General features: G+C 48.2%; 1 protein-coding gene across 1 annotated transcript in view; it reads left to right on the forward strand.

Moving 5' to 3' along the window:
• The window catches only part of Ak8 (adenylate kinase 8), a 120,777-nt gene extending 102,578 nt beyond the window's left edge, over positions 1-18,199 (forward strand). Inside the window, exons 12-13 of the mRNA XM_075985598.1 lie at positions 13,782-13,862; positions 17,848-18,199. Coding sequence (XP_075841713.1) covers positions 13,782-13,862; positions 17,848-18,085 — 319 coding nt within the window. The 3' untranslated portion in view covers positions 18,086-18,199. The remainder of the gene's footprint in view (positions 1-13,781; positions 13,863-17,847) is intronic.
• The last annotated feature ends 3,676 nt before the right edge of the window (positions 18,200-21,875 follow it).

Raw genomic sequence — 21,875 nt, forward strand, 5'->3', positions numbered from 1 at the left:
CTCTGTGTAGCTTTGGAGCCTGTCCTGGAACTTGCTCTGTAGACCAGACTAGTCTCAAACTCACAGCGGTCTACCTGTCTCTACCTCTGAGTTCTGGGATTAAAGGTGTGAGCCACCACCACCCAGCTGCAAAATCAGACTATTATAATCTATGCCATTGCACAGCTTTTAATATTTTCAGGTTTTGTTCTTGTTTTTTTTTTTTTTGAGAGTCTCACACTATAGCCTAGGCTGGCCTCAAACTAGGGATTCCACTCAAGCTTCGACTGGCAAACTGACAAGTGTATTGGGTTTGCTTACAGAGGGACCACAAGTGAGGGACTACATACAAGATTATGGGTGACCCCATCAGTGACCCCAGCATGGGTGCCGATGTCTCTGTCGCTACTTAGGTAGAATTCCCCTTACTCTAGTCAACCTCCACACATCATATTTGCTGGCATCTCCTGAGACCATACATAGCTGGGGTGGGGAGCAGCAGGAAGGTGGCTGGCATCTCAGGTGAGGGTCTAATGGCCCTGCACACCCTTCTTTCTATGAAGGAACACCAGCAGACTGTATCTAACAGTCCCCTGCTCTGTTCTGCTCAAGAATGGCATTCTACAGGATCACATCATTTTGCTCTTGTGCAGCTATTATACTTAGAAGAAATTCTGAGTCAAGATGCTTGAACTCCTTCGGGCCTCAGTTTCCCCATTTATGCAATAGGAATACCATTTGTCTTCCAGGATGACATAAGGTATCAGCTTTAAAACATCTAAGGCAGTGTACCTGGGAAGTAAAAGTTTGGTTTAATTTTTAGGCCAGATTATGTTAAACCCAGCTGGACCACCAATTGCTGGCTACATTTAAGCAGAGGTCCCAAGTGATTATTAAAAACCAAGTTAACATTGCTGCTTTAGTTTGCAGTTGCAGCGGCTGCTGTCTGGGTTCTCCTCAGCTGTGGCCGCTGGGTTTGTGCCACCTAGTCCAGGAGGGGTCCTGTGCGCATCCCCAGACATCCCGCCGGCTGCCAAGGCTGTCCTTGTAGGTAGTACCAGTTGCTTAATTTGACAGCATTGTGAGATTGGGGAACAAAGGCTGACCCCTGCTATGGGGTGCAGGGAGGGAAAGGGTGGAGGAAAGGGATGGGGGTCAGCTCCCAGGTGGCAGGTTCTAGTAAAACACACTTAGCAAAAGCCCAAGTCATGTGGTTCATTCCACGTCAGCCCAAATACTAAGCCTGGGCTCTGCTCCACTACGGCTCAACTCAGCACCGTCCTCGCCCTGCCTTGAGTGAGTGAACTCTGACTTCTTACTATCATACTGCTTTTCCCTCACGGGGGATAGGGCGTCCATGACAAGTCTATCACAGGGGTAAGGTGCTGACACTGACCAGGCCACCCCATAGCTTAGGCCACATAGGATTGATCATGCAGGCTTTTAATTTGTTCGTTTGCATGTGTGATGTGTGTGTGTGTGTGTGTGTGTGTGTGTGTGTGTGTGTGTGTGTCTGGAGAGAGAGAGAGAGAGAGAGAGAGAGAGAGAGAGAGAGAGAGAGAGAGAGAGAACATGCACACACGTTCAATTGTAGCTCTCTCATGTGAAAGTCAGAACTGGCTTGGAAGCCGCGAGGCAACAGTGGGATTCTGGAGATGAACCAGTCAGTCTGTGTGAGTCTGACCATCTGAGGGGAGCTAGGAAGCTTCAGAGTGGGTGGAGGCTGGAGGCAGCCCCTCCCTCAGGCATCCGGCTGCTCTGGCTGGGAGATGGGACTCTTTCTCACTTCCTCTCAGCCTCTTCCTAGTGCGCCAGGATCTTCTCATGCCAGGGATGGGTACAGTTGATTCTTGCCTGTTTCCTTTCTTAAGTCCTCCAAGCACCTGGCAGCAGACATTCAAGTTTGAGTTCAAGTTTACCGTGATCTGTATTTAACGAAACCCCGCGTGGCTGCCTTGTACCGATGGACAAAGCGAGGCCTGGAGGAGACCCTGAGAGTGACAAGTGCCCCTGGTGGGCTGCCCTGTGGAAAACCCCCAAACTCTGGATATGGACTGGGCTGCGGAGACTCACAGGGTGGAAACAATACAAAGGCAAGGGGTCTCAGAATTCAGTTCCTACCTCCCTTGAAAAAAAAAGGGGGTCAAGTCCCAAGGGTCCCCAAGGTCATGAAGTCAGCATCTGGAATGTGTGTCCCTAGTAAAACAAAAGGTGATTGATCAAATTCTGAGCCCTTTTAATCACCTAATGGCTGGGGACCTTCGGGTTCCTAGGTTTCTGGGGAGGCCAGGCCAGACACTGTAACAACACCCAGGTTTGGCCTAGCTTCTCCACATTACAGCCACAACACTGACGCAGACAATTGAAGTATTTGAGAACAATGAAATATGCATGGCTATCTGTGACAGCCCCGCAAAGTCGGGCAATTAGCTACGTAATCTGAGAGGGGAGCCGGCCCTCGGCAGCCCGAGGCTCCCCATTAGTTAAATGCATTTTGTACGTCCTCATCCCATCAAATCAACTAACACTTCCTTTAATTGGTTCATGAATTATACAGCCGCCCCCTGCATTATAATTTAATCGCCTGTAAACATTCCTAGGGCCCCACCAGTAAAGTGTATCGGCGCTCATTAATTCGTTAATTCCAGCAGATGGAAGGGGAGATGGGACGAATGGTTTCGGAACAGAGCGCCTTGGGCAATGGAAGAAGGGAAAAAAGGTGGGGGGCCACTTAGGTTTTTTTTTTTCCAGGGCTGTCAGAAACTCAATCTGTGAGCTGTCAGCAGCCCGGACCAGTCCCCACCCCCTCCACATCCTAGACTGCAGGGAAGTGACTGGTGGATTCATAGGGAGGCTTGTCAACTGGCTTTAAACATCAAGCCAGCGGGTAAACCGGGCCCAATGTAAATTAATTCTTGTCTTACGGCCCCCCTCTCTCTGTCCCCATGAATATTTCATGGCGGGCGGCATAAATATTAATTCTAATAGCTCTGCACAGTGGTTATTATTTCTGTTTTATGACAAATATTCATAAAATATTCAAAACCCTTTTTTAGAACATTTACACACTTGATTGTGAATTTTCCCAGTTTCCTGGGGACACTGTAAACATATTGGGGTTCTCTTGATGGACTCTTCCCTCTTAATTAATACCACTGGCTATTAATATTTAATCAGACTTGTTTTTTTTTCCCCAGAAGTAAAGTCTATTACGTTGCTGAGCCAAAGGGTATTCTTTTCCCTTTCTGTCTGTAAAATGGGAGGTTTTTGCCCTCCAGCCCCCAAGACTCTGACTCCTGGATGGGCTGAGGAGGATGGCCTCCTTGCCTTTATTTTGAAGACCTTTTCTATTTCCTTTTAACCGAGTTTCTAGAGACAGCCCAAGTAACTGTAGTGAGATCCTTCAGAAGAGGGCTGTTGCTGTTTTTATGCAAGGATTTAACATAATTCTGGAATAATTAAAGTGTGGGTTTAAGAAACACAGTGGCAGATTCCTTAGGCAAGGCAACTGTGATTGGGGGTGAGCAGTCTCTTACAGCCTGCATTGTTTGTCTTTGACCCCAAGAAGCAGCTCACGGTGTACCATCCTCCAGGAGGAGGGTAAGGAGTGAGTCAGTCCTTGGGCAGCCACGGAGGAGCCTGAACAGTTAAATCCAGCTACAGCCTACAAGTTAAGTGGCTTCCTTGTTCACTGTGTGGTCCCTAAGTCCCACTAGAGACTTCCGGAATGTTTTAATGACTCACGGTTATTTGGCACATAGGAACATAATAGGCAGCAGAGTCTGATGGACCTGGAGCCCAGGCTAGAGACAGCACATAACCTCTAGGCCCTAGAAATGGTCAGGATCCCGGCACCTATGCAGGTGTTCTCATGGTGCAGAGTGGGTGTGGTAACATGTGATATGCTGAGTTCAAATCTGGTACACAGTGTCGACAAAGTTTTTGGTGGGGATGGTGGGGATTAAGGTAGTGATGCTGCTGCTGCTGCTGCTAATGACAGCAGTGGTGATGATGACAATGTCAGTGATGGCGGAGGTGGTATGGTGATGGTGAGAGTCATAGGGGTGATGACAGTGGTAGTGACGGTGCTGATCATGGTGATGGTGGTGATGGTGCTGATAATGGTGATGGTGCTAATATGGTGATGGTGATGATATGGTGATGATGATGGTGATGGTGTTGATGATGGTGATGGTGGAGAGATGGTGATGGTAGAGATACGGTGATGGTGATGATATGGTGATGATGATGGTGATGGTGATGATGATGGTGATGGTGCTGATAATGGTGATGGTGCTGATAATGGTGATGGTGAGTCATAAGGGTGATGGGGAGTCATAAGGGTGATGACAATGGTAGTGGTGGTAATGTGGTGATAATGGTGATGGTGGAGATATGGTGATGGTGATGATATGGTGATGATGATGGTGATGGTGTTGATGATGGTGATGGTGTTGATGATGGTGATGGTGGAGATATGGTGATGGTGTTGATGATGGTGATGGTGTTGATGATGGTGATGGTGGAGATATGGTGATGGTGATGATATGGTGATGGTGGAGATATGGTGATGGTGGAGATATGGTGATGGTGGAGATATGGTGATGGTGCTGATAATGGTGATGGTGATGATGAGCAAAAGGCCCAAGATTCAAATTGAAGCCAAAAAACAAAACACTTTCAAAATCTTCAAGGAGCCGGGCGGTGGTGGCGCATGCCTTTAATCCCAGGACTCTGGAGGCAGAGGCAGGCGGATCTCTGGGAGTTCGAGGCCAGCCTGGTCTACAAGAGCTAGTTCCGGGACAGGCACCAAAGCTACAGAGAAACCCTGTCTCGAAAAACCAAAAAAAAAAAAATCTTCAAGGAGCTGGTCTGGGTGGGACAGTGGGACAAAGGAGAGTAAGAATTCCTCAGAATACAATAACTTTAACAGGCCCAATGGAAGTGGGCCAGGGAGGGTGGGAAGCAGCCTCTGTAGGTTTCTGCAGCCTCCCTTGCATTTGTGACAAGGGATGGCAACCATCATGCCTCTGGCCTGGTGTCACTAGCAAGGGGTCACCTCCATGGAGGGAAATAAGCACAGAACAGAGGGTTAAGAGCACACATCCGGATGCAGTCCCAGGGCCAAGTCTTGGCCACTTTCCAGATGAATAACTTTGTCCAGAGCCTTGCTTTTTTTTATTAAAGGTTTATTTACTTATTTATTATGTTTACAGTGTTCTGCCTGCAGTCCAGAAGAAGGCACCAGATCTTATCACAAATGGTTGTGAGCCACCATGTGGTTGCTGGGAATGGAACTCAGGACCTCTGGAAGAATAGCCAGTGCAGAGCCTTGCTCTTCATGGCCTGTGATGTGTCAATGTGTGTTGTGTCCTAGTACCAAAGCCTCATACAGGGTGTCCTAAGGATTAAGTAAAGCAATGTCTCTTCAGGGACTGGCCCAAGGCTCCAGAACCCCATAGGCATGCAGTCAAAGTCTTGGCCCACACCATAAGGGCCATAGTCCTGGCTGATCCCCAGAGGCTGCAGTGTGTGACAGGCACCTGCAAGAACCAATGCGCTCCAGCTCCTGAGACCCTGTGCAGCCTTTCCCAGCTCCATACTCAAGTGATGTCAAGTAGGCAGCTTGCAACTATATCAGGAGAATTGACACCAGAGAAATGGCAAAAGCTCCAATTTCCAGGGCTCCTCCTGACATGCATAAATTGGATTACCAGCAAAGCATGGAACAGGGATGAGGACAAGGGATGTGTGAGCGGCGCACTCCTGCCAGGGTCACGGCATAACTCCCTTTGTTATTCTAGCCACTGGTTTTTGTTTGGTTTTTGGAAATAGGGTTTCACTATGTTGCCCACGCTGATCTCAAGGGCATCCTCCTGTGTCAGTCTCTGGAGTGAGCTGGGCATGATACACCACGTCAGGCTTTTCCTGTATATTTTTAAGTGGCATCAGACAATTTCACCTATTTGTTTACTTTCGAGACAGTCTCATGTAGCCCAGGCTACCTATCCTTAAGCTTGTTAATGTAGCTGAAGATGACCTTGTGCTTCTGATCCTCCTGCCTCCACTTTCTAAACTCTGGGATTACAGGCATGCGCCACCATACCAATTTCTGCAGGGCTGGGGACAGAAGCCATGGCCTCATGAATGCAAGGGGAACATGCTACCAATGTAGCTATATCCCCAGTCCCAATATTCTTTTTATTCAGTTACTATATCTTGAGCACATTTCCGGGCCATGGACTTTTTGTTGTACCAAGCTTGCCTGTGAGTATCTCTGTGCGTCTTCATTTGGAAATCATGGTCACCTCAAACAAGAGGACCCTGCAAGGGAGATGTTTTCAAACCTTTCTGAATAGTTTTAACTTGATACAACCTCTAATGACCTGGGAAGAGAGTCTTACTAAGGAATTTTCTAGATCACTTTGGCTTGTAGGCATGTCTGGAGTAGGGGTGGTTTGTCTTGATAATTGATGTAGGAAGACCCTGTCTACTGTGGACAGTACCATCCTCCAGGCAGAGATTCCCAATAGTATAAGAGAGGAGCAATCTAGCTGAAAGAGGGCTCTTGACTGTGGAGATGACGTGACCTTGAAATGTGCCATCCAAGCTGTGAAGGACTGCCGCCTGGAACTGTAAACTAAAGCAAACCCTTCTCTTCTCTACCTTGTTTTGGTCAGGGTGCTTCATCACAGTAACCGAAATGAAACCAGAACACCTTCCCACAGCACTTGTGTCGTTTGGTTGAGTTAGCAAGACAGTGGTCAGAACAAAAGCATTTGCATTCTCCCAGGCCTGGAGAGATGGCTCTGTGGCTAAGAGCACTCTTACAGAGGACTGGGATTTGGTTCCTAGCAACCACATAGGAGGTCACAACTTCATGTAACCCCAGTTCAGGGCACCCAACACCCTCTTCCAGCGTTTCTGAGCACCAGGCACACACATACAGGTACACACACACACACACACACACGTATATATGAAGTACATCTTTTATCTTTAAAAAAGTATTTGCAGCCGGATGGTGGTGGCGCACACCTTTAATCCCAGCACTTGGGAGGCAGAGGCAGGCGGATCTCTGTGAGTTCGAGACCAGCCTGGTCTACAAGAGCTAGTTCCAGGACAGGCTCCAAAGCCACAGAGAAACCCTGTCTCGAAAAACCAAAAAAAAAAAAAAAGTATTTGCATTCTCTTGTCAGTGTTTCCTGTTGGTCTAGCTGTAAAGGACAGGTGGATCTGTGACCTAACTGTAGAGGTCAGAAGCACCAAAAAAGCTGGAATAGTGTGTGTTTGTGTGTGTACCAGAGACAGACAGACAGACAAGACGAACAGACTAGGGCAGAGGTCAACCATAGCTGTTGTTCCTTCAGCCGTCCACCTTCTTGTGAGAGTCTTTTACTGGACTAGAACTTGCCAAGTAGGCTGGATGACAAGTCACAAACTCTCGGGACCTGGTCTGTCCCTGCCTCCCCTGCCTGCCCAGCACTGGGATTGTCAGTGCATACCCCCAGGCCCTATTTTTTTTTTTTTTGATGGATTCTGCAGATTTAGCTCAGGTCCTTTTTCTTGTAAGACAAGCACTATCTCCAGAGCCTCTGAATTTATTTTTTAAAACAGCAGAATGATGGGGGAGTCTGAATACAGATTTGGGGAAGAACAGCTGCTCATGGTTAGATGTTTCAGGCTCACAAGACCCTTGAGGGCTTAGGGAAGGGCTCGTGTCCTGTTAGCCTGGCCTTCCTGTCTCAGAAATGTGAATCTCAGCCCATTACTGACCCAAAGCCGGGATGAGGGTGCACATGCCAGCCAGAGACCAAGGCTTTGCCTCACAGGTGGTGGCCAGCTTGTCTCCTGTTATTCTCGTCCTAAACTCATTTGCTTTTCTCTGTGGGAAAAGCTTGCAGAACTACCTGGCTCGACAATTGGCTTTTCCTTATTGTCTGGGGAGCTCCTGGGTGGCAGCATGCATAGGAAAAGATTTTTTTTTCTCCCTTTCTTCTCAGTGGTGAAGAAAATAAACATTTTAAGAGGGCTTTAAAAAAGAGCTGGAGTCTGCAAGAGGATCCTGGGTCATTCTCCTTCCACCGGGCTGCTGTGTTTGGAAATGCACTTTTAAACTGCCAGGAGCGCTTGCTAATTTGCTAGTTAACAGCAGGAGAGTGAGTTTGTTGCTTGCCCCTGGAGAGACTGCAGGTACCGCCAGGGTAGGTTTGCACTGTCAATTATGCGCCGTTTTCTCCAACAAGAACTGGCCAGTGGGAGCCCTGGTTTTAAAGGAGTGAGAGCTGGAAATGAGAGGGGCTGTCACTGCTATCCAAGGCCAGACGCAAGATGCCCAAGGTGGTAGGATCAGGTGGAGGTATCTGCCCTTTGGTTTTTCAGATTTGCTTATCAGAGTGAAGAAGCCACATGGCAAGCACTTTAAAATCCTGGCCAGAGAGACCACGTGTCCAGACTCTCCTCTGCATGGCTCTTCCTGGGCACAGCCTCTCTCAACAGTGAATTCCAGGAATCTTTGCAGGCTTGGCCTGTGACCCAGGCTCCTGTCAGGAGGGCCAGGAAGCCAACTGCACTTAATCGAAGCTGTGCTTTGCTATGATGGTATCGGGCCAGATTGTGCGCCGGCACCCACCTGCCCACTTTCAGCTTATGCCCTGGCTCTCGGCATTTTCTGGGCAGGAAGGACACAGTACCAGCAAGGCAGCCCCGGCCCCTGTTCTGAACCTTGGTGTACTTCAAGGATGAACCTGCTACGGTTTTAATCTGGACTAAGCATCCTCCATTTCCCAAACGTATAGGGGAAACTGAGGCTGGGCAGGTGGCTCAATTGAAAAAGTCCTTTCTGGGACCCAGAACTCACAGAAAAACGCCTGGCATGCAGGTGCATGGCTGCAATCCTAACCCAGGGAAGGCAGGAACAGGAAGGTCCCCGGGGCTCCCCAACTATCAGCCTATCAGTAAGTTCTAGGAAAATGAAAGACCCCGTCTCAAAGGAGGTGGGCAGGCTTCCTTAAGATGATCCTTGAAGATATTTTACGGCTTCCATATGCTCAGCAGCTAAGAGCACTTGTTGCTTTGGCAGATGACCTGAGTTCTAGTCTCAGAACCCACATGTCAGCTCACAACCATCTATAATTCAGTTCCAGGGGATCTGACGCCGTCTTATGACCTCTGTGGGCACCAGGTACATACATGGTGTACAGACATACATGCAGGCAAATTACTCAGACACATAACATGGCTACTTCTGCCTTGTGCTCTCAGAACACCGTGGACTTTGTCATTGATGGAGGACCACCTTGGCATCATCTTCTCCTTCCATGTCCTGGACGAAGCTTCCAGTCAGGCAATGTGCTTTGTCCCTCACTCCATCATCTCATCTGGGTGCTGTTTGTGTTTTCTCTGGGAACTCTCCTCTTTCCTGGTCCTCCTCCAATGGTGGTCATTGTGTAGTTCTCCCTGTGAGGAAACACCTTGAGTTGTAGCACAGCCAGAGACAGCCACAGAGGCTCTGCACAGGAAGAGCCCCGGTGCCTTTCTTTCAGCATGGCAGAGGCTGGGCCTTCGATATGCTGGAAAGAGGAGGCAACTCGAGCCTTTTCCAAGAAACTATCTTCAGACGCCACACTTTCCCCTTTGGGTATCAGTTCTGGAGATACTGGAGCAGTTGGGGCCCCTGCACACGTGTGTTTCCAATGGCGTATGGAGCTCACACTTCCTGAATTTTGGATACAAATGCTTGATTGGATATGTGTTTTGCAAATATTTTTCCCATTCTGGCTTATTTTTTTAAATGTATTTTGAGACACAGAGGGTTATTTGTTTTAATTACATTTGATGTGTGTGTGTGTGTGTGTGTGTGTGTGTGTGTGTGTGTGTGTGCATGTGGTGGTCAGAGGACCAGTTTCAGGAGCCGGCTGAAGAGGGATCGTGAGAGCAGACACCTTTGCCTTGTTACCCGGGTCAGAGACAAACATTCAGTCTCTCGCTGCTTGCACACTGTTGCTGTTGCTGTTTTGTAAGCGGATCAGTGTTGTCCTCTCTCATGCATGGTGCGCACCTGTAATTGTAGCCCTCAGGAGTCCGAGTCAGGAGGATTGATAATACAGGTCAGTCTGGGCTGCAGAGCAGTTGATGCCCAGCTTAGGCTGCAGAGCGAGACCCTGTCAAGTTAGGCTAAAAGTATGGTAAATTTTTTTTTAATATATTTATTTATTTATTATGTATACAATATTCTTTCTGTGTGTATGCCTGAAGGCCAGAAGAGGGCACCAGACCTCATTACAGATGGTTGTGAGCCACCATGTGGTTGCTGGGATTTGAACTCAGGACCTTTGGAAGAGCAGACAATGCTCTTAACCGCTGAGCCATCTCTCCAGCCCAAAGTATGGTAAATTTTACTTTCGATTTAAAATCGATTAAAGCTCACTTAGTTGTAATAATGAATTCTCTTAATGTATTGTTGGCCTTTTAATTTATGCAGTTTTCTGTGCACTGCACTGTTGCGGAAATTACAACTATGTAAAGATGTGTTCCATTTATTTATGCTGCAGCATATTTAGCTGTGTAAAGGTGTGCTACTTTGTTTATGCTGCACTTGTTTAATAATATCAGGATGTGAGTTTAATTATGTAAAGATGGGTTGCTGTTTCACCTTTGCCTGTCTAAGGCACCTGATTTATCTAGTAAAAAGCCAAACAGCCAATAGCTAGGCAGGAGAGGAAGAGGCAGGGCTGGCGGGCAGAGAGAATACATAGGAGGAGAAATCTAGACTAGAGAAGAAGAGAACAAGGGAAAAAGAGAGGGACATACCCGGGGGGCCAGAAGCCAAGCAGCCGCCCACTAGCCAGACCTGGAGACAGCAGGAAAGTAAGATACACAGAAAGAAAGGGAAGTTAAGAAGCCCCAAGGCAAAACGTGGATGAAAAGAAACATGTTAGGTTTCTCTTCATCTAGTGAGAAACAAGCATAAGCTAAGGCTGAGCGTTTATAGCTAATAATACGTCTCCGTGTCGTGATTCGGGAGCTAGTCCACTGTATTGTATCAGCGGTGTTTTGTGGCCCTCTATATGAGACAGTCATTTGGAGGCAGGTGTGTCCTCCTCACGTCCACAGGCCACCTGCAGCCTGCATTAGCAATACATGAGTGTGTGAGCATGTATGTGTGTGTGTATAATATGTGTATGAGTGTGTGTGTTTGTATGTAAGTGTGTTTTATAACTGGACTTGGCTCCTGAGTGTGAACTTTGTAGATAACAACATGTTCAGCGTCTAGAGCTTGAAGGAGCCTGACAGACAGCATGGCAGTGAGGAAGGGGTTGGCGTGGTTCCGGCCTGCTAGGCTGCTGGGAACCAGCTGTGTTTGCTTCGTGGGGTGCAGCCACACACAGTGCCAGCAGGGTTGTGTGGAAATGGGTGGAGGTGGCCCTCAGGGAGGGGAAGCTGGGCAAAGGGAGAGGAGGAGACCCCCTCCCCCCGGCTGGCCTGAGAAAGAACATCCGGCTCTGCTTTGCCATTTATTGGTTAGCTGTTTTTCTCTTGAGTTCATACATGTTCTAGTGTATGATACCAAGTGTGCCAGGCTTCCGTGTGGTTTGAATGTGAATTGACTCATGTATGTGAGTTCTGGAACCTTTAGGAGGTAGAGTCTTTCTAGTAGAAGTCTGAAGGGGAGGGGTCTGGGAAAGGCCTTGAGGATTTAGTGACCCATCCAGCTTTCCTTTTGTTCTCCACTTCCTGATGGCAGAAATGACTTGAGTGGGCAGCAGCCTCATTCTCCTGCCGCCCTGATGCCTTGACTGTGAGATGGAATAAATGCTTCAGCCCTCAGATTGCTTCTTGTCATGTCTTAGGTCACAGCAATAAAGGTAGCTGGGGCTGGTGAGATGCCTCAGGGGTGAGGGCACTTGCCTGATGACCTGAGTTCAGTCCCTGAGAGCCACAGGTAGAAGGAGAAAACCAGCTCCGGCAAGCTGTCTGTAGAGGGCACGAGGTCCTGCGCACCCAGATAAGCAAAAAGGAAACCAGGAAAGTTGAACACACAGGCTTGTCTCTTAGGGGAAGGAGATGTTTACCTGCCTTCCACCTGGAATTCTGGGAAAGGATGGAGGTCGGGCCAGCCTGCACCTGAATCCCCCAGAATTTTATGCTTCTTTATCCCCGACCATCGCCCTCTAAACCTTGAGCATTGCTTCTTAGCCCATAAAACCATCCTTGTGAGAGCTATCATTTGTACTTTACAACAGCCTACGTGACTTCCATTTTGTCTTCGCACCAGGCCAATCCTGACTCCCACAAATGTTATGTTTACTTCAGCTGTTCTCCCTAGACCTTTATCTTGAGCACTGTTTCTAAGTCAACAAGAACCCATTTTAGCAATGAAGCCACTTGTACTTTGTAAAGAGTTTCAAGGTAGCTAAGTGGTGGAGGTGCACGCCTTTAATCCCAGCACTCGGGAGAGATCTCTGTGAGTTCAAGATCAACCTGGCCCACGGAGAAAGTTCCCGGACACCCAGGGCTGCACACAGAAAACAAAACAACCACCACAACAGTGTTTCATTGTAGTAAACATGTCTTAAGCTTCGCTGTACCCACAGGAATGAGTTAACTGTCACCAGAAAACGTTTCCCCCAAACTGTGTTGTATATAAATACAGATAAAATAAACCATCTAGTGTCAGACTCCGGAAGTTTGAGCCAATAACAGCTAATTCAAGCTGACCCGAGTTTCACTTCTTGTCTCTCCCACCCACGGTGCGTGCAGGGACCTGCAGTTGTTCCTTGACCTCTGCATACACCTGCCCTGACTACCTCCCAAAAAATGAATAAATAAAAGATGTTTTTTTTTTTAAAAAAAAAAAGAGTAACTTTGGGTAGTACTAGAAGGAATCCAGAGGAAGCCAACCCAAGCAAAAGTAGAGATTTATAAGTATTTGTGTCAGCCATTTACTGAGGTATCAGCCTCAGGCTATGCATGGTCCTATTTTCTCTGGTCCCCAATGGCTCTGGGCAAGCCTTTCTAAGGAAGGCCCTCTGGGTAAGTCTGGGCTTCCATCTGTCCTGCGGTGAAGTCAGTAGATGAAGCTCCTGTAGAAGGGGCTGGAGCTGCCTTGCATGTGCCTCGCTTGGTTGGGTCTGCGTCCTTCACCAGCCCCCATAGCCAGGGGGCCCTGAGCCTAGCCTCTTCACAGCCCTAGTCACAGCCAAGCCACAGGTACAAAAGAGCCAGAGGGCAAAGGTGTCTCCCAGCCAACAGGAATGGAGCACGGCCAGTCCAGGTAGGGTCTAAATAGCCATCCTTAGCTGTCTCAGGGAGCTGGGGTAGACCTTCTGCTCCCTGAAACACACATGCACACATGTGGAGAATCATGCCAACCTTGGAGGTAAGTGAACGACAGCAGGGAGGCCACATGGACAGACACTAAGGGCAGGAGGCAGCAGGCGGAAGGGGACAAGGGTGGCCAGGGAACTTGGTTGTGGCTTCTGTGAGGAGGAATGTACAAGGCAGTGTAGGCTCCGGAGTGGCCAGCGGTTGATTCCGGAAGGCTCTGGTCACCCTAGTATCTGGCATTGGGGTATTACTGGACTGAAGAGTGGGTTTGCTAGGGAAGGAGGGTGGGGCTCCAGGCTCTAGGTGGGTTTGCCATGTACCTGGAAGTCATGTTGACAGGTCAGCTTTTGATATCTTTAGTGTCAGTCGGGGAAGGGGAGGAATAATCTCCCTAGGATTAGTAGGCCCAGGCTGTCAAAGCGTTGCCAGGTTCAGACAGGAACAAACATGGCTCCTGCGGTCTCTCTCTGCAGGGTGTTCTTCCTGAATGTGCCATTGGATTCCATCCTGGAGCGAATGATGCTGAGAAGGACTGACCCTGTCACAGGAGAAAGGTTGGTCAGGCGTTACTGGTGGTTGGTCATGGAAGGCTGTTGGTGGCCAGGTCCCCTGCGAAGCCACCTCTCCGCTAAGGTGCTCAGTGCTATGTGGACCTGCTTCAGAATAGCACTGGCTACTATGGATAGAGGCTAGAAGCAGGTTTGTTTTCTGCGTTCTTCTGGGCCCCCTGTCTGCAAGAGTGAGGGAAGGAAGGTACCAGGCCCTGCAGCACCACACAGGTTAAGTGTCTAGCCACTGTGTTCCTAGCCCCCAACTGGACTCCCACTTCAGAAATGACTGTACCAGATGGGCAGCCTGTTAGTACTTAACAAATAGTGCTTGGAAGGATAGAAAAAGAACAGATGAAGCTGGGGAGATCTCAGGTGGTAGAGCGCTTGCCTTGCAAGCACGAGGACCTGAGTTCAGTCACTAGAACACACACACATTAAAAAAAACAAACTCTTTGTGGCGGTGTAAGCCTTTAATCCCAGCCCTTGGGAAGCAGAGGCAGGCGGATCTCTGACTTTGAGGCTAACCTGGTCTACTTAGGAAGTTTTAGGACAGCTAGGGCTACATAGAGGAAATCCTGTGTGATGGCCTTTCTTCCTTCCTTTCTTCCTTCCTTTTTTTTTTTTTTTTTTTTTAGGATTTATTTATTATATATACAGTGTTCTGTCTGTATGTATGCTTGCTGGCCAGAAGAGGGCACCAGATTTCATTATAGATGGTTGTGAGCCACCATGTAGTTACTGGGACTTGAACTCAGGACCTCTGGAAGAGCAGTCAGTGCTCTTAACCTCTGAGCCATCTCTCCAGCCCCTGATAGCTTTTCTTTGGTTGTCAACTTGACTACATCTGGAATTAACTAAAACCCAAGAAGCTGGATATGCCTGTGATGAACTAACTTTCTTTCTTTCTTTCTTTCTTTCTTTTTTTCTTTCTCTTTTTCTTTTTTCTTTTGGTTTGGTATGGTTTTGAGACAGCATTTCTCTGTGTAGCAGCCCTGGCTGTCCTGGAACTCACTCTGTAGATCAAGCTGGCCTTGAACTCACAGAGATCTGCCTGCCTTTGCCTTTCCAGTGCTGGGAACAATGGGGTACACTGCCATGCCCAGGGTTTCTCTGTGTGGTTTTGAAGCCTGTCCTGAAACTTGCTCTGTAGACCAGGTTGATCTCGAACTCATAGAAATACACTTGTCTCTGCCTCCTGAGTGCTGAGTGCCACCACTGCCCAGATGCAGATATTTCCTTAATTAAATCATTTGAAATGAGAAGATCCACTCCTTTTTTGTTCATTTTTTTTTGTTTTTTTGAGACAGGGTTTCTCTGTGTAGCCCTGGCTGTCCTAGAACTTGCCCTGTAGGTCAAATTGACCTTAAACTCAGAAATCTACCTGCTTCTGCCTCCCAAAGGCTGGGATTAAAGTGTGTGCCAGGAATGCCCAGCAGAAGACCTACTTCTAATCCAGATCTTTAGAGATGAGAAGATCCACCTTTAGTCTGGCCCACACCTTCTGCTGGCAGCCTATACAAAGGACATGGACGAAGGAATCTTGCTCTCTTTGCCAGCTTGTTCTTGCTCTTCCTGGCAAGCCCATTCCTTCATTGGTATCAGAGTCTATGTCTTTGGGTTTCTGGCATAAACTGAACACCAACTGAGATATGCATTCTCAGGGACTGAGAAACTAATGAGTTCTTGGACCTTCTGTTAATGGACAGTCATTGTTTGACTAGCTGGACCACAGCTTGTAAGTCATTCTAATAAATCTCACATTCATTCTATTAGTTCTGTTCCTCTGGAGAACCATGACATATAGAGATTTTGGTACCAGGAGTGGGGTCTGGAACAGGAGAAATCTCTTCAACAGGTCCAGGATGCTGACCATTTGGCTGCTCTACCATTTGAACCTTATGATTCAGCAGACTGGATGGTACTTGAGGTGTCAGTGACAGATAGGGATGCTGTTTGGAGCCTTTGGCAAGCCCCTTTAGCAAGCTCTTCTTTGAATCATAGAAGAGACTTTTGGGATTTTGGAGCAAGTCTCTACCATTGTCTGCAAACAACTATTCTCCCTTTAAGAGACAGCTTTTGGCCTGCTACTGGGCCTTAGTGGAAATTGAACATTTGACAGCAGGCCACCACGTTGCCATTTGACCTGAGATGCCCATCATGAGCTGCGTGTTATCTGTGACCCCACCATGTCATAAAGTTGTACATGCACAGCTGCAATTCATTATCAATGGAAGTAGTATACAAGTGGTTGGGCCTGAGTAGGTCCTGAAGGCACAAGCAAGTTACACGAAGGAGTGGCCCAAATGTCTATGGTTTCTACTCCCATTATAATGCTGTCTGCTGCCAAGCATGTATTGGGGACCAGCCTAGACAAAAATACCTCTTGCCAGGGTAGGAGCATGGGAATCAGAAAAATAAGTAAAGAGTACAAAGACATGAGTTAAAGAATAAAACAGAAAATATAGGATAGTACCGGGAGGGAGTTCCGGTGAATTCTGAAAATCACCCGCATTTAATTTTCCATATGCTTTTATACCCTAATACGAAAGGGGGAAGAAGGCAACAAAATTTTTTAACACGATACAAAGGACAACTCAAACAGTTAATTGCTTCAACACTTTGAGACATCAAGTCATTAGTATTCTGTTGTTTGGGCAGTGAAGCCACCCTAGACTAAGTATCCTGAAAGCAACCACTCCCCAGGTAACCTCCTATTACAAATGGAAGAGCAGAAGTATGCTTGAATATCCTGACCATCTGTCAGGGTGGAGTGAATCTACCTGTATGAGCCATCTAATGTCAAAAGAACCAAGTACATCCTGAGTCAGGATGTGTAGCCCTGATTATTGTCTTCAAGTCTGATCAACCTCCAAACTCTCTGACCATCAGACAAGGTGGAAATAGGTTACATTTTTGGGGCTCCACAAGCATGCACCTGCAGCCTCATGGGGTGTTGTGCCCTATGATTGGTTGACTGAGGAAGAGAAGACCAGGGCCTGGGTTTTTGATGGGTCTACACACTATGCAGGCCCCACCCAGAGGTGCACAGCTGCAGCACTACCACCTGTTTCTGGGACAACCCTGACAGATACTGGTGAAGGGGAATCTCCACAGTGGGGAGAGCTTTGGGCAGTACACATGGTCACACAGTTGACTTGAAAGGAGAGATAAACCAGATGTATGACTGGTCACTGATTCATGGGCTGTAGCCAACAGATTGGCTGGATGGTCAGGGACTTGAAAAGGCCATGACTGGAAAATTGGTGAGAAAGACATCTGGGGAAGAAGTTTGTGGACAGATCTCTCCCAATGGGCAAAGGATGCGAAGATACGCGTGTCCCCTGTAAATGCTCATCAGAAGGTGGCTTCAGCTGAGGAGGAGTTCACTACAGTAATCAAGTAGTTAGCATGACCCATTCTGTGGACAGTCAGTCTCGTTGCCCAGCCACTCCTGTCATTGCCCAATGGGCCATGAACAAAGTGGCCATGGTGGCACAGATAGGGGTTATGCATGGGCTCAATAACATGGACTGTCACTCACCAAGGCTGACCTGGCTACAGCTGCCGCTGGGAGCCAGATCTGCCAACAGCGGAGACCAATATGTGACAGAGCGGGATGAGGGGGGATTGATAGGGGGCAAAGGTAGGGAAAAGGAAAGAAGGAAAGAACTTGGGGTTTTGTTTGTTGTATTGTGTCCAGCTCTGGCTGACCTGGAACATGTAGAGATCTGCCTGCCTGGGCCTTCTGAGTTCTGAGATAAAGGGGGAAACTGGCTCTTACTGGCTCTTACTCTCTTTACATTCTTCCTGCTGGCTGACCTCTGCCCTCTCTTTGAGCTGGGACTACATCTTCCTGTCCCAGAGGCCCGAGGCCAGTCCAAGATGCACCCCACTGGTCCGAGTGATGGTCGTGCCTGGTGGTAATGGTGCCCTAGCGCGGTCGACATGCTGAGGCCTGAGAGCCCCCGTGTCATCTGCTTCCTCCTAGGTTCCATCTCATGTATAAGCCTCCTCCCACCATCGAGGTCCAGGACCGTCTCCTGCAGAACCCCAGGGACTCCGAGGAGCACATCAGGCTCCAAACAGACCTCTTCTACAGGAACTGTGGGGACCTGGAGCAGTACTATGAGCGGGCCATCACTGTCAATGGGGACCAGGACCCATACACAGTCTTCGAGTACATAGAGAGCGGGATCATTAATCCTCTGCCCAAGAAAGTGACCTGATGTGTGCAGAGCCAGGAGCAAGCCCTGGAGACCCTAGAATCCCCAGCCCTCAACCTTTGGCAGGCGTCCCCCCTGCCTCCGACCAATAAAGATACTAGGCACAACCTCAGATCGCCTTCTTATGGAGTCTGAGAACACAGGACAGAGGAAGCCCATATGGGGATACGGTGGAATGCTGGATGCTAGGCCTCCCTCTAAAGTCAGATGTGGATGAAACTCACCTTGAGCAGCAGCACCATCCCACTGTGGGTAGCTAGGTGAATGCAGTGGTCATGTTCTATAGAGGAATGGAACCAACAGCATGGAGATATACATATATTTAATTATTATGTATAGTGTTTTGTCTGCATGTGTGCCTGCACATCTCATTACAGATGGTTGTGAGCCACCATATGGTTGCTGGGAATTGAACTCAGGACCTCTGGAAGAGTAGTCAGTGCTCTTAACCTCTGAGCCATCTCTACAGCCCCATGGGTATATATTTTAAAAGACTCTTAGTGATTGGCTTATGTGACACTAGCTAGGCCAACAATGGCCGTCTGCATGCTGGAGACTCTAAGAACCTCATAAACGCTTAGTCCCCAGGGCTAGATCATCTAGATGTCTAAGTCTGGTGCTGGCAGCAGGGAGGATTCGTGGAGTCACTGACTGGTCTTTAGTCCGCACTGGAAGGTTGGAAAGTCTAGATTCTGATACTGTAGAGGATGGTATGAGCAGCCACAACAGAGCAGATGCATCCAGGGGCTTCCCACTCCGGGGGAGGCCCTTCCCTCCTCAACTCATCCTCCCAGACAGACATGCCTTTTCATTGATCCCAGGTCCTGTCAAATTGACAACCAAGTTTAGCCACCACAGAGTTAAACTCACTCTTCACCGCCTAACTGTCCCTTGCTAGCAGGTGCAGTGATAAATACAGCCACCTCTCAGTAACTCAGAGGGTCCAGTGTGGTGATAGGCAGAGCCCTCAGTCCAGTGAGGACCACATGCCAAGCTCTGCTTTAGAGCTTCGGCACTGAGCTAGGCACAAGGCACCCACCTGTAGTCCAGCACTTGGGAGATGGAGACAAGAGGATCAGGAATTCAAGGCCAGCCTCCTATTTAAGGTTTAAGGTCATTCTGTACTGCCAGGAAACTCTGTCTCAAAAAGAAAGTGAGAGCCAGGTGATGGTGGTGGTGCACGCCTTTAATCCCAGGAGGTAAAGGCAGGCAAATCTCTGGGAGTTTGAGGCCAGCCTGGTCTATAGGGTTGCAGGGCTGCTTAGTCACCAATCATCCCCTGCCCCCTGTATAGCCTGCAGACCCCGCAGGGGGAGCCAGGACAGGGTTTGAAGGTGCGACTGCGGCTCCTCCCATCATCTCATCCTTCAGGATGATCTCAGTCAGGTGGGTCCTTAGGTGTCCCCCACACACCTGTCATGAAGACTGACCTGAAATACAGGATCCCTGGGACTAGGTGGACCTCAAATTCTAGCACTTAGGGCTCTGGGAAGCTCAGGGACCCTGGTACCATTGCCCAGAGGCTCCTCTAGCTTAGGACAGCTCAAAGTCCATTTGCAGAGCTCACCCTTGGGCCTGCCCCACTTTGGGGCAGGTCTGGAAGTTGCTTCTTGTGCATCCTGCCTCCTGGGCCTCCCCTCTCTGCTGAGTGCCTCAGCTCCCATTTCCCTAGGCTGTCAGACCCTGAGTGCCTCCAGATCTGCACTAGGGTCTCTCCACCAAGGTTCCCTAGTACCCACCTTGACAGTACACACCCATTTCAGCACATGTCTAGTTTGCCAGGGCTCCCTGCAAGGTGCTAGAAGAGACTATTCTTAGAGTCACAGAAAGAAGCAAAGTGACCTGGAAGGTGTGTCCCGCAACTCAAACCCAACACATGGCCAAGATGGCCTCTGTATGTGTTTTGTATGGGTATTTTGTCTACATAGTGAGCTCCAGAACAGCCCCGCTTCATAGTAAGACTGTCTTAGCTATGGTTACTATTGCTGTAAAGCTGGAGAAGGAGCTGAGACTTCTATATCTGGAACTGCAGACAACAGAAGGGGACTTTGAGTCACATTGGACATAGATTGAGCATAAGACACTTCAAAGCCAGCCTCCACAATGACACACTTCCTCCAACAAGACCATGCCTACTCCAACAAGGCCGCACTATAGATGAAAGTTTCTGTCCTGCCCGGTCCCCCAGCCATTCAGTCCCAAATAAACACACAGAGGCTTATATTAATTATAAACTATTTGGCCTATTGTTCAGGCTTATTACTAACTACCTCTTACAAATTAGCCTATAATTCTTATCTATGTTTAGCCATGTGGCTTGGTATCTTTTATCAGTAAGACATTTTCATCTTGCTTCCTCTGCTTCTGGATGACAACTGCGGCTCTGCTTTTCCTCTTCCCAGAATTCTCTTAGTCTGGTTGCTCCGCCTGTACTTCCTACCTGGCTATTGGCCAGTTGATGCTTTATCAAACCAATATGAGTGACAAATCTTTACAATATACAAGAGCATTATCCTATAGCACCACACCTCCTAATAGTGCCACTTCCTATGGGTCAAGCATTCACATATACACACAAGTCTATGGGGGCCATACCTGTTTAAACCACCACAGGCTCATCTAGTTCAGGCTGGTCTTGAACTTCCTTTGTAGTCAAGGATGACTTTGAACTTCTGATCCTCCTGCCTATACCTCCTTCCTAAGTACTGGGATTCATGTGTGCATCACCATATCTGGATCTGAAGTAAACAGAAGAGACCCGTGTCCCACACTGTGTGTAGCTTGAGCATATGAGACCTCAAAGTCCGCCCCCACAGTGACACACTTCCTCTAACAAGGCCACACTTCCTCCACACCTCCTAATAGTGCCACTCGCTAGAGGCTAAGCATTCAAACACATGAGAATGCACTCTGCCAGCTGAGACACATCTCCAGTCCAACAAATGCTTTATTGAGCCATGTTCTAGCACTAGGGAGAGAGCAGAGGAAAAGGGGAAGAGTTTCCGGGCTCATGTGACTGGCATTTATTGTAAAGAGATAGCAAAAGTGTGTGTGTGTGTGTCTGTGAGAGAGAGAGAGAGAGAGAGAGAGAGAGAGAGAGAGAGAGAGAGAGAGAGAGAGAGAGAGAGAGAGAGAGAGAGAGAGAGAGAGAGGAGAGAGAGAGAGAGAGAGAGAGAGAGAGGAGGAGAGAGAGAGAGAGAGAGAGAGAGAGAGAGAGAGAGAGAGAGAGAGAGAGAGAGAATGAATCATTTCTGACAGCCCCTGAGAACCATCTCACCCATAGGTCTCATTAAATACTTAATATCCTCTCATCAGGAGGTTTACTTGGTTTTACCTAGGGCTGTCAGTCAAAGTTCCTGAGCACTTTGGTAGGATTATGGCTAGTCTAGCAGTGTTCCCAGGGGATGGGGAAAAAGGCAATTTAAATGCAGCCACATTCCTATGAGACCCCCATAGAAGGCAAAGGTGGCTTAGATGTTGAGTTTTAAGGCACATAAAGAGGTTCAGGGGCATAAAAAAGCCATATAGTTGACCACAGAATAAACTTCCATATTTTAAAAACATAGAAAAAAAACCATAGGTATCTTTCATTATTGAAATAGGTTCCTTGCTTTAAAAAAATACAGTGACAGAAGGAAAATGCCCATCTTCCCCCTGACCAAACCTTCAATGGCCTCCTGGGCCTGCCCCACTTTGGGGCAGGTCTGGAAGTTGCTTCTTGTGCATCCTGCCTCCTGGGCCTCCCCTCTCTGCTGAGTGCCTCAGCTCCCATTTCCCTAGGCTGTCAGACCCT

Source organism: Microtus pennsylvanicus, chromosome 9, assembly GCF_037038515.1.
Source record: "Microtus pennsylvanicus isolate mMicPen1 chromosome 9, mMicPen1.hap1, whole genome shotgun sequence".
NCBI classification, from domain to species: Eukaryota; Metazoa; Chordata; class Mammalia; order Rodentia; family Cricetidae; genus Microtus; species Microtus pennsylvanicus.